This window comes from Augochlora pura, chromosome 10, assembly GCF_028453695.1.
Source record: "Augochlora pura isolate Apur16 chromosome 10, APUR_v2.2.1, whole genome shotgun sequence".
NCBI lineage: Eukaryota > Metazoa > Arthropoda > Insecta > Hymenoptera > Halictidae > Augochlora > Augochlora pura.
In genome coordinates this window covers 5,078,768-5,091,190 of record NC_135781.1, presented here as the reverse complement: position 1 = coordinate 5,091,190, position 12,423 = coordinate 5,078,768, and the positions used below count along the sequence as shown (strand labels likewise).

Below are 12,423 nucleotides of genomic sequence, written 5' to 3'. Positions count from 1 at the left end.
TTTACGTTTTCGAATAAACTGTGTGTATATTTTATAGTTTTGAAACGTTAAAGGAGACTGACATGGAAATAAAGTAGTATTTTGAAATTCGAATCTTTAAAATATTTTTAAAGATGTTCCAAAAGTCACTCGCATCAAAATGAGAGGTTCCTGAGGTGATTTGAAGCAACTCTTTCCTTAGCGAAAATGCAATACGCGGCTTTGTTTACGAGTTATTAACAAAAGAAATTGACCAATGAGAGACGAGCTGGGCTGGCGCGAGACGGCAGAGCCAACGAACAGACGAAGCCTAGTACCGCCCATTGACTCGGCCGCCTTAAGCGCCGGCAGATCTCGCCTCTCATTGGTCAGTGTTTTTCGCTAATAACTCGTAAACAAAGCCGCGCATCGCATTTTCGCTAAGAACAAAATTGCTACGAATCACCTCAGGAACCTCTCATTTCGATGTGAATAATTTTTGAAACACCCTTTAAATAAAGAGGTTACTAAAGACGATAATCATGGCAACGTAAGTTCAAGGTCATTTAAATTAAAGGTGGCCGCATTACTTTCGAAAACTTTACCGAAAATTTTACCGAAAACTTTTCGGCAAAATTCTGCGGCGTGAGATTTACTTAAATTTTAATGTCATTTAATTGCACGTTAAATTCGCCGAAACTGTTCGCGAAAAGGGCGCCGCCGTCGCCGCACTTTCATAGTAATATTTGCAAATATATTCGAACTGATTTTCTCATTAATTTTCATGAAACGTTACGTAGTGTGAATATTCTAAATTGATACACCACCGCGGGATATTGAATGTAAAATTAAATCCTCGCCGCGCTCGAATGTAAAAGCCGGTTAGCATCGCGGCATTTCAAGAACTGCAACTTCCAACGGTCCCACTACAATCGATAAATCTGAGCGTGTTAAAGCGTCGACGTAGAAGAATGCAACGGAATTTTCGATACAGGTTTTACACTGGAAATTAATTTCTTTTGCAGTTCGTATTCACCCTTTTTTCAACTCGATATTCATCCTGCCGTGGATCATATTTATTTCTTTTTTGCCACTCAAAATTAATGCTTGCGTAGGTTATATTTAATTTTGGAAAAACACGAATTTTCTACCAGATAAAATTAACCCTGTTGCATATCATATTCACTGTTTTAAATGTAAATTATATTTATTGTTTGGAAATAAAATTACCCCTTTTGCAGATCTAGAGAGGCCATCTTTTATTCAATTTTTAAAAATATTATCTAAATGAATACTATGTTATATTGCTGTATACTATTGTATATTATTATATACTATTGTATACTATCGTATACTATTGTATACCATTTCTAAAATAATATAAATTTTATTAAAAATAATTTATCTTTATTACTCATCGAGAAGTATTCGTAGAATTTTTCCAAATCTTTTAATTTTGGATGAATCTTATTCCAAGTAATTTCAATAATTAATAAGATCACTAACAGAGTTTATTTCATACGCAAAGACGCACAAAACAATTAATTCCGTATGCATAAGGTAAATATAATATACGAATGGATTAATTTATATTTTATTTCAAGAAAATATTTATTTTCGTTGTATGAAATGAAATATGATCTACGAAATTATTAATTAAATTTCTAATGCACGAAAATATTAATTTCGAGCGTACAAAAGAGAATATCCTCCACGAAATGATTTTTCGTGTAAAAGCCGCGGCGATCGGAAGGTGACGGGGTTCCCAGTGACGTCAGCTTTCGGGCGCTTGTTGCTCGCGTCTCGCGAGCATACTCGCGGAGCGTGTGCGCGCGTGCTCGGGCGGCGACCAGTGATTTCGCGTTTGCCGTTCTTGGCCGCGCGGCAAACAAGCGCAATGCACACGGAGCTCGCCGCTCCGTAAACCTAATGCTGAAACATTCTGCGTGAAGGTAAATTTAGCGGCACGCGTCGAACACGCCGGGACATTGTGCACACACGAATCGTTATTAAATACACGATATCCACGGGGTTAGGGGAGCGGGAGACACGGACGGGAGTAGAGGGTGGGACACAGTCACGACCGAGGGGGGTTTTCGCTCGTGTTCGCTGAGACAACGCCGTTTCGTCAGCGGCGCGTGGGTCTCGCCGAGCGTTCTTCGATCTCTCGATCATCGAGACTATTCTCTGATCTCTCAGCTGGTACGAATCATTCTTGCAGACCATGTCTGGAAAGTTTCCGCGACCCGCTCGCGAAACGTACACCGTAGCTCGGATCCGATGGAAGTGACTTAGACGGCTCACGCGTCGACCTTTTCAGTTACTTTCGCGCTTTGGAGTGCTGCGTTCAACTTCGGCATCTCGAATCAATCTTTTGCTCGCGTCTGTTACTTTGAGGGGACGAACAATGGTCTTGTAAGTTGGCTGCGGACTTTTGTGGAACGTAAGAACGTTCCTTTTCATTTGTGACGTGTCGAAGTTAAGTAAATAAGCACGGTAGAACTTTGATTATCAGAATTGAAAGTTAATTTATGTTTTTATATGAATTTATTATTAATTTTATATGAATTTATTATTAATTTTATATGAATTTATTATTAATTTTATATGAATTTATTATTGATTTTATATGAATTTATTATTGATTTTAAATGAATTATTAATACAATAGTATAGGATGATAGTGTAACAATGCTAACAAACTCATCTACTGACGTTACAATTTCTTATTTCACCTTATCATTTTGTGTCGCAAAATCCGCAATCGACTTCTGCCATCAGTGACCATAAAAACAATTACTTTTAGATTAACAAGAGCACAAGCAGAGTGATACAAGATCGTTGACAATTAAAAAGAACTTCTTGAGATTTAAATCAAACGAAACTGTACAAAGAATAGTACCGCGAACAACGAAACGCGCGAAAGCAATTCGGCTGCGATCAAGATCGCACAACGGTGGTCAACGTTCTTCGTTAAATCGATTTCGACCACGAAGCTCGAGCGCAATAAATTCCGTTCGGAACGCGACGCTAACGGCGGACGAATCCCGAGTTAACAGCGACGGGCGATCAAGTGTCATCCGTGTGCAACAAAGCAGAAGACGCCGAAGCAGCCGACGCGAGACACCAGTCGCACCGGCAACAGAGGATTAGGTTAGCGGACACCTTCGATCAGGCACGACGGACGAGACAGTACGTTCGCGAGCGGTGTCGACAGCGATCGTAATACCCGCGAAGGGGCGCGGCTGGATCGTCGACGGTCACGAAACTTTCCGGGCACGATTTGCCGAGCATTAGAGAGAAAGAGGAAAAGTATGTAATTATCCAAAAATAGTTAGAGTCACACGCGAGTCTCCGGGCGGACTCGAGAAATTCGTGTTCGGCCTGGCCCGCAAAAGCCTGCAAAACACCTGTATCGGAAAATATTTGTCTTCCGGCCACTCACCTAGGACCCGCACTTCGACCGACCGTTGGGAGGTGATGTTATGCTTGTCCCTGGCGGTGCAGGTGTACGTGCCCTGATCCGCGTCCGATTGCACGTTATCGATGGACAGGCTGCCGTTCGCCACTCTCTGTCTCATGTTGGTCGGCAGCCTCACTCCGTCTGACAACAACGACGATAATGCTTTAGTATATGGGGAGATCGGGGTGACGGGGGAGAGGGGGGAGGGGGGGGGGGGGGGGGACGCACGGCGGTAACCGATCGATCCAAATTGCAGGGAAAATAAGGACCGGTACGGTGTCCGTGCGGAACACAACCGTCCCCCCCCCCCCCCCCCCCCCCGCCTGTTCCTAATTTCCCGACGTCGAGCGTACGTTGATACGGACACCGCGTTAATTTCCAGAGAGCCGGTCGAACGAAGCTGCGCCGCCATAACCAAAAAACCCGCGCGGGGCCGAGGCACCGAAAACCTGTCCGAAAATACGATTTTTCAAAAACCCCCCGCGCGCGCGCGGGATCAACTGTTTCGGTCGCACGGCGGTATTGGAATATATGAACAACCCCGGGCGCCGGTATTATTTTTGTTATTTATGTACACGTTGCTCCGCATTGAGAGTAGCGACTCTCGCATTTTTTTTTTAAAAATATCCCTCGATTTTTTCGTGATCGATTTTGCGCGGAGATGTTGCGTTTTGTTGTTTCTTCGCGTTCAATTATTCTCGTTGTGTGCAAGATAATTACGGAGAGATGTATTTTTATCCGTAACCGTCTGAGTTAGCAATAATACTTGTTTAAATGTTTGTGCTATTCTTCATTTTGAGCAGTCATTTTTTAAATATATGAAATTTGATTTGAAATAATGATACACTTGTCACTGTGAACGTGAAAGTTTCAGGTAAAATTTTAGGATGATATGAGTGAACGAAAACTAAAAGTAGTAGAATATTTACAGATACAAAACAATTTATTGTACAAGGTAATGAAGGCGACACCTGAAAGGGTTCTATTGGGAAAATTTCTTTAATGTTTTATTGCCTGTTCTAGATTGTCTGTCCAACTGAAAAGAAAGCACATATATTTAAAAATCGAGCCAAATGATTACGTAAATGAATATAGAAATAGGTGTATACTAAATGGCGGTGGCTCAAGTGTTAGGCGAATTTGCGTCGATACTTGGTTTCGACGTATTGTAATAATTGCGAGTCGGACAGATCATACGTTCCTCGAATGATTTGACGGGATCCGTAAAACGGGACCGGAACAATGGCGCACGCGCTACGAAACTAAAGCACGTTTACTCACCTTTCTCCCAAATTATCGATTCGATGGGATATCCAGCGACTGGGCATTTGATGTGAAACTGTTTCCAAGCGACCGCCGAAACCGTGGACATGGGTCTGACGTATGGTGGGCCTGCGATTGACAAGCAAATAATACCGACATGTATTTCAAATAATTCACCGTGCCGGCCCCCCTCCGGCGCGAAGAGTTAAACTTGTCCCCGCGTTTTTTACGCGTCGGGCCAGGTGGAATCGATTCGGTAGCTGCGAAGGAACACGGCTTTTATCTTCGCCTCGCTCCAATTTGCCGCTCCCCGGGAAAAATAAGGAACCCACCTGGCCGACGCTCTGAGTGTTCGTAACCGAAGTTTACCGGCGCCGAACCGCGCCGGATGAAAGCATTTCTAATTTCATTCGAATCCATTTACGCCGGACCGATGGCTCTTCGTAGCACCGGGCAGGTATTTCTAGATCTCGCTTACACAACGCGGCGGCTAGAAACGCGTCTCACTCGAGAATAGGTCTTGACATTTTCGGAATTAACCGGCACCGAAATGTTTGCCACGGAAAAACAGGAATTGTACAGCGAAGTCGGATAACGAGGTAATTCTGCCGCGACGTAAATCCACGCTCGCTACACGCTTCTTTCGTGCGATTGCCAAATAAATTCGAAACTCGGTAATCGTACCGATGATCGTTCATTTTGAACTGAATTTTCCAAATTTTCGCTGTAATTTTTTGGTTCAATTTTTGCGCGGAAGACTCTCTTCGCGCGAACTTGATACAATATGCGAACGTAATAATGCCGATCGAAAATCGAAAATATTTCATTGAACCAATTGCCGTGTTACGTTCGGTAACAACTTATTGTTCGTATCGAGTTTTCATATCCGGAACCAATTCTCTTCCATTTTTCCATGTTCACGTGTACACCGCGCACCTTTTTACACGGCTTCCCGTTCATGCCGGTTCCTCCTCTGGAACCAATTTTCCGTGGAAAAAAAACGGAGAATTAGGGGCGTTTTGTTCGTGCAAGTCGATATATCTTTCGAACCGCGTTTATTGTTCGCGAACGGTATCAACGATACGCGTAAACTCTGATTTTCATTCGTGAAAGCTTGTTTCTGTTTACGCTGTATAAACTAGAAAAGTTAATCAAATTTTTCTCTTTTGTCTGACCAGTGCCGAATGTTTCCACTTGGCCGACTATTCTCGAGTAATTTCACTTGGCCGACTATTCTCGAGTAATTTCACTTGGCCGACTATTTTCGAATAATTTCACTTGCATTGAAACATTTCTTCGTTATAGATCATTCGCGTGATTGTTTTCACAAATTCTACTTTACCTAAATATCAGCATCCTTCGTTGAAATTTTTTCGTAAACTATATAAACTTACACCTCGAATAAAAAATCGTTAAGTAGAAAAGTTGATATGCCATCGTTTTTGAAAATATGCAATTTCTGTATATAACAATTCAGGAAACGCATAATTTATCATTATATGATATATAATTATTATATTGTATGCGCCACGCTAATAATAACGCAATTAAGCGGTCTTTGAGATTGCCAATGGTGATTATGCGAGTTTTAATAAGTACAGTAGTTAAGGAATATATTATAATATATTATATTACAATGTACTGTCTATGGACATATCAAATTTTCTCTTTCAATTATTTATTTAATAACGATATTACATTTTCCATAACCTTCTCCAAACGAAAACATATAGAAAATAAATTTACAGAAACTACACAGTTAGTTAACAATACACTCGGACACCCAATGGACCGAAACTGGTCGTCCGATAATAAAACAAAAATACCACGAAAACAGCAATTTTCGAAAGCTTGAAGGACGAGAAGCTCGTTGACCGGGCGTCGTATATTTCCGGCTAACTTCGCCAATATTCAGGCAGGACTCTCTCAGCGTCCCGAGGAGAGGCATCATCCCCACAATTCTTCCCGGGCCGCGTAACAATTGCGAGAAGTTCGTCGACTCGGGGCGACGGGGACGGTTTTTAATTAATAGAAACCATCTCCGCGCGGTGAGTTGCGGGATCGGGGCGGCGTTAATGACAAAGGGGGCCCCATCAAGCCGTTATTCCGGGCGATCGATCCCGTGGTAAACGTAATATTCCCCCGGGTTTCCAGTCAATTTCAATCGACACCGGTCGGCGATTCTTCTCCTTAACAGCCTCTCTCTCTCCCTCCCTCCCTCTCTCACTCTTTTTTGCTCCGATACTCCCTTACTCTTAGTTTCGCTCCTACTCTCTTGCTCTATTTTACTGTTTTACTCTTTTTGCTCTATTTTACTCTATTTTACTCTTTTGCTCTATTTTACTCCTTTACTCTATTTTACTGTATTACTCTTTTGCTCTATTTTACTCTTTTACTCTATTGTACTGTATTACTCTTTTGCTCTATTTTACTCTTTTACTCTATTGTACTGTATTACTCTTTTGCTCTATTTTACTCTTTTACTCTATTTTACTGTATTACTCTTTTGCTCTATTTTATTCTTTTGCTCTATTTTACTCTTTTACTCTATTTTACTCTTTTGCTCTATTTTACTCTTTTACTCTATTTTACTCTTTTGCTCTATTTTACTCTTTTGCTCTATTTTACTGTTTTTTGCTCTACTTTACTTTTCTGCTCTATTTTACTCTTTTGCTCTATTTTACTGTATCACTCTTTTACTCTATTTTACTGTTTTGCTCTATTTTACTCCCTTACTCTCTCTCTCTCTCTCTCTCTCTCTCTCTCTCTCTCACACACACACACACACCTTGCTCTATTTTGCTCTTTTACTCTTTTACTCTCTAACTCTTTCTCTGTCTCTCTCTCATTTACTCTGTTGCTCCCATACCCTATTTCACTCCCTTACTCTCCGACACTCTCTCCCCTCTCTCATTTTTTTTCTGTCTCTCTCACCGTAAATATTGAGCCTCGCCGAGTGCCGCGCCTCGCCCGCCCGGCTGCTGGCGATGCACTCGTACTCGCCCCCATCTTCGGACTTCACCGACGAGATGTTAACGTGCGATATTACGTCCCCGTACACCGTAACGTACTGGCCAATCAGAAGCCTGTCGTTTTGCGGAAGCGGAAATCCATCCAGCAGCCAGGAAATTTGCGGCGTGGGATTACCCGCGGCGCTGCATTTCAGGGAAACCGATGGACCGATCTGCATTGTCTGTTCGATAAACCTGTAGACCAGCTGCGGCGCGATCTCTGTTAACAGAAATTACAGTATCATTTAGCGTTCTAAGCGCGACCAAGGAGTAGTACTCCGCGACGGGGCTAGAGCAACGAGAAATAATTCCTGCGCTGTCTAAGAATAATTCGAAGTGTAGTTAATTGTGTAACGAGTGGTAAGAATAAATTCGACGAAAAAGAGAATAATAATGAAATAATAGTAATAAGGTAGCAATAGTAATAATAACTGTAATTAAATTGTGTAACAACGTATAACAATAATGTCGAAAGAAATTAATAACGAAATGATAAGGATCAAAAAGACTATAAAAATAATAATAAATCTAATTTAAATATAGATTCTCTGAAACATGGTTATAGAAAACGATGAACCATCTCTAATATCATTTGAGATTATACCAAGCCTAGTTACATACATGATAATCATGATTACGATCTCTCGCCAAAATAATCCTCTTTTGTGTCTAATCAAAAATTTCTCACGCTGTATAAAGTATTCCACGATAGACGCGGGCAACTTTAGCGCCGGACCCGGCACGCGAAAGAAACCGGCAAAGTTGCCGTAAACGTATGTCAGCCGAGTGTTGTGTACAGTCCCCGCGTTGTATCACACGTTCCTCTGTTTTCCCAGAAATTGTACAAAGTGTGCGCTATCGCGGCGAAACACATGCCAGGCGCAGCTACTTCACTTTGAATTCGCTTGGAAAACTTTCTTCCGCGGGTTGCCCGGAGTATGTCAGCGTTATCTACCGGGCGCGCGGTCAGTCGAAGAGTTCAGGCGACTGCTAAAACTCGAACGCGACACGGAAAAACGAGAACAGATTATCTCGGGGATCCGTTTGAACGAACGCTTCCGCTAATTACCGTGCTTTCATCGTCGTCGCTGGAGTTGCCCGCCGATTCTGCTAAATATATTTCGCAGTGGCTCACTTCATACGAATCGCTCCGCTAGCGATTTCTGCTCCGCTAGTGGACGCGGGGGTCTAGATAGCCGTTCCATTTATCGAAATAAATAATTATCGGTGGAAAAGTTTCTCTCGCAGCAACGTGTCCCATCAATTTTATATTGCCCCCTTCCCCGGGGTCGTCGCGCTACTTTCAATTTATTTTGCTTTAACAATCATAAAATTGAAAATTTTATGCTGGAATTATGCTGAAAATATTTCTAGCAATTTTATTGTCCTCAAAGTCATCGTTCGAAATGTAAATCTTAAGTGTACACTGAAAATGTATAGTTAATAATTAACAAGTAAGCTTAATTAATTCAGTTTGTAGCCCCCACCTTGACCAAGTCGAGTGCGCTGACTTTTCTATAACATTACAGTGTGTATTTATTATAGAAATATTGCATCATCTCTGTCAATAGCTATTTCTTTCTTTCAATCATATGTCTGACTTGCTACGGACTCGTTCTACTTAAACCTAAAAGACAATTCTTTATTTTGGTGATTAGGAAAATTTCCGAGTGAACAAAAATTTCTATATTTTTTAACGCTTGAAGTTCATCATACAAAGTTTAAAGTATTTACGCTTAATAATTATTGAACGTTTTATAACACCGAATCTATCATCGCCGGTCAAATTCCCGGAGTCATACTCTCTGTTTCATAATTATCTATGTTGCAGTGCTATTATTAAAAACTGTCTAATATATTTTTTTATCCAGATACGCAGTCTTATAAAACTTGCGAGTAATTAAAATAAATTCTGTCTTGTGATTTTTATAAGACGCTTGCTAGTCGCTTCGAAATCTCGGTAAGTTTAGAGTTAATTAGCAGACTTATTCCACGAGAACCGACCAAAACAATGGTCTCGTCATTTCGGTCACTAGAGAGGTTCCCGTAATTAGGTCAGTATATAGAATGCAGGCCATATTGTTCACAATATCATTCATTCGAACCGCGGGTCATGCCAAAGCTGTCATTGAATTTCAGCGTATCGAAACAACGCGGAATTTCTCTGTACTTAACCGGCCAAGTCAATCGGTCAGGTATTTCCTGCGCTATTTCTCCGCCTCGCGAAATCTTCGGCCACCTAATTTCGTTAGCTATAAACGGCATTTATAGGGAAACGGAGCGGTGTACACAAATAGTGCCGGAACCGTGCTCCTTATACTATGATTTAATCAGTAGGTTCCTCGCCATGTAGAATAATTGTCAAAATCAATCAAATTATATTGTTATAACTGTTATGGAGAAATGTAAGTATAACATAGTTGTGCAGAATTATAGTTTAATTGTTCGAGGTATAATAGTTCCAAGAATAGTTATTACAGTACTTCGATTTCAAAGCAGTTGGATTACAATGTGATTCAATTATAAAGTAATTCGACTACAAAGCGATTCGACTACAAAGTGATTCGACTACAAAGTGATTCGATTATAAAGTAATTCGATTAAAAAGTAATTCAATTATAGAGCAATTAATTTATAAAGCAATTAAATTATGAAATAATTCATTTATAATGCAAATCAGTCAGAAAGCAATTTATTTATAAAGTAATTCAATCCAAAAGCAATTCAATTGCAAATCAATTCATGTACAAAACAATTCAATTGCAAATCAATTCATGTACATAATAATTCAATTCCATGTCAATTCATGTACAAAATAATTCAGTTGCAAGACAATTCATTTATAAGACACTTAAAATATAAAGCAATTCAATTACGAAGCAATTCATTTATAAAATAATTCATTTACAAACCAATCGAATAACCAATAAAATCTCAACGTATCGTAATTCAATTACAAAATAATTTCAAAGCAATGCGACTGTAAAGCAATTCAATTACATTCTAGTTCAATTAGATAATAGTTCAATTACATTCTAGTTCAATTACATAATAGTTCAATTACATACTAATTCCATGACATCGCAATATGTAACTCAGACCATCATTCGATGAAATAATTAATTTTGGATACCTGGTTGAGACCTACTCTGCCAGACTTCGAGTACACTTGAAAGTGCCGACCTGGGTTCGGGTCAATTTCACGGTATCGCTTTCCTTTTTCTTGTAACACGCTCGATCCCATCCCCGATCGCTGCCCCGGACGAGTACATTTTCATCGTCCCAACCTCAGCAGATAACACGGTTCCGCATTGTTCACGGTTCATAAAAGTTCTTGCGAAACGGTCGGCATAATTGAAATTCTGCGAACGGCTACACGCCCGTAAAAGCTTCACGCTGCCTATCAAACCCGTAAAATATACGGTCCCACTTAATCGTAAAACGTAGAGAGTTAGTCAAGACTAGCGCGCGCGCGCGCGCGGCCGGTTCACGGTGTAGAACCCTTTAGACGCGAACACCGGCCGGGGATCGAAGATTAATGGCTCGGGAAAGATGGAGACCTTTAGAAAGATCCCAGCTATTTTGCAAAATCTAGACGCGGCCGTAACGTCGAACTGTTTAACCGGGGAATTAACATTTTTTTTTCCAACTCGCCATCCCGCCGTTTAACGTCGCAGTAAACGGTTATATTATCGTATTTGAAGCGATACATAAAATCGCTCTCTTCGCTCGTTGATCATTTGTTTCGATAAAATGTTTTACTATAAAATTGTAATTGTTTTATTATAAAATGTTGTTCAGGAAATATATAATCACGAAATAATTATTTCATTTTTGTTTAATTAATGTATGTTGGTAATATTTGATTTGTATGTTTTCCACGCGCGCGCGTGTGTGTCGTAAAATGTTTGAGTTCGTTGGAAAATATACGAAGGTGGCAAGCAGTATGGTAATGTTAAAAATTTAAAAGAAGCGATTCGGAAGACATTTTTAGATCGGACGTAGGCAAACAAGTTATGTGAGAGGCTATCTAAACGAATAGTAGAGGTAGTTGAATACAAAGGATACTATATCTACTGTTAATATTCTAAAGAAATGTAATAATTTTATTCAATTTCTTGGCTTCAAAAATTTTTAATATGGATATGAATTGAGTATTATATACAATGTCTATACTAATACTACAGTTTGTATACTAATACCACAGTTTCTATACTAATACATATAGTGTAGAATCAACGTTATGATATACTATAATTAAACAAAAAATATATGCTTCTATAGAAAAATGTTCCATAGAATATCTCTGTCGTAAGATCCGAATTCTGTATAACAAGAATTCTGCAATATAAGGTAGCTTGAACTCTTTAACCTTTTAGATACGGCAGGATTTTGCGCAAATAAAGTTTTTCGTAACTAAATTACGATTTTCTCTTAATATATATTTTTTCCGGATATCTATATATAGTACTAATAACATATATTCTTTTCTTAATATATTGTATATAGTATACACACTTTCACTTGAATTGTTTGCTTTAATAAATAATAAAACAATTGAGTAAAGCAAGAGCCATTCGCGAAAGCCACTATAGTGGCGCGTAGTATCTAAAAGGTTAAAGACAACGACCGCGTTGAAGTGTTAATTCTTCCCGAAGCATCGTGCGCATCACTCGTCCGAAGGTTTTTCTCATAATCTGCGGCAGCGACGCCGACGCGGGCGGAGCG

At 40.0% G+C, this 12,423-nt stretch overlaps 1 protein-coding gene across 1 annotated transcript in view; it reads right to left on the bottom strand.

The window, feature by feature from the left end:
- Positions 1-12,423, bottom strand: part of LOC144475820 (cell adhesion molecule Dscam2) — a 309,344-nt gene that overhangs the window by 95,982 nt on the left and 200,939 nt on the right. Inside the window, exons 8-10 of the mRNA XM_078192123.1 lie at positions 7,619-7,915; positions 4,703-4,813; positions 3,404-3,562 (exon numbers count right to left, since the gene is read on the bottom strand). Coding sequence (XP_078048249.1) covers positions 3,404-3,562; positions 4,703-4,813; positions 7,619-7,915 — 567 coding nt within the window. The remainder of the gene's footprint in view (positions 1-3,403; positions 3,563-4,702; positions 4,814-7,618; positions 7,916-12,423) is intronic.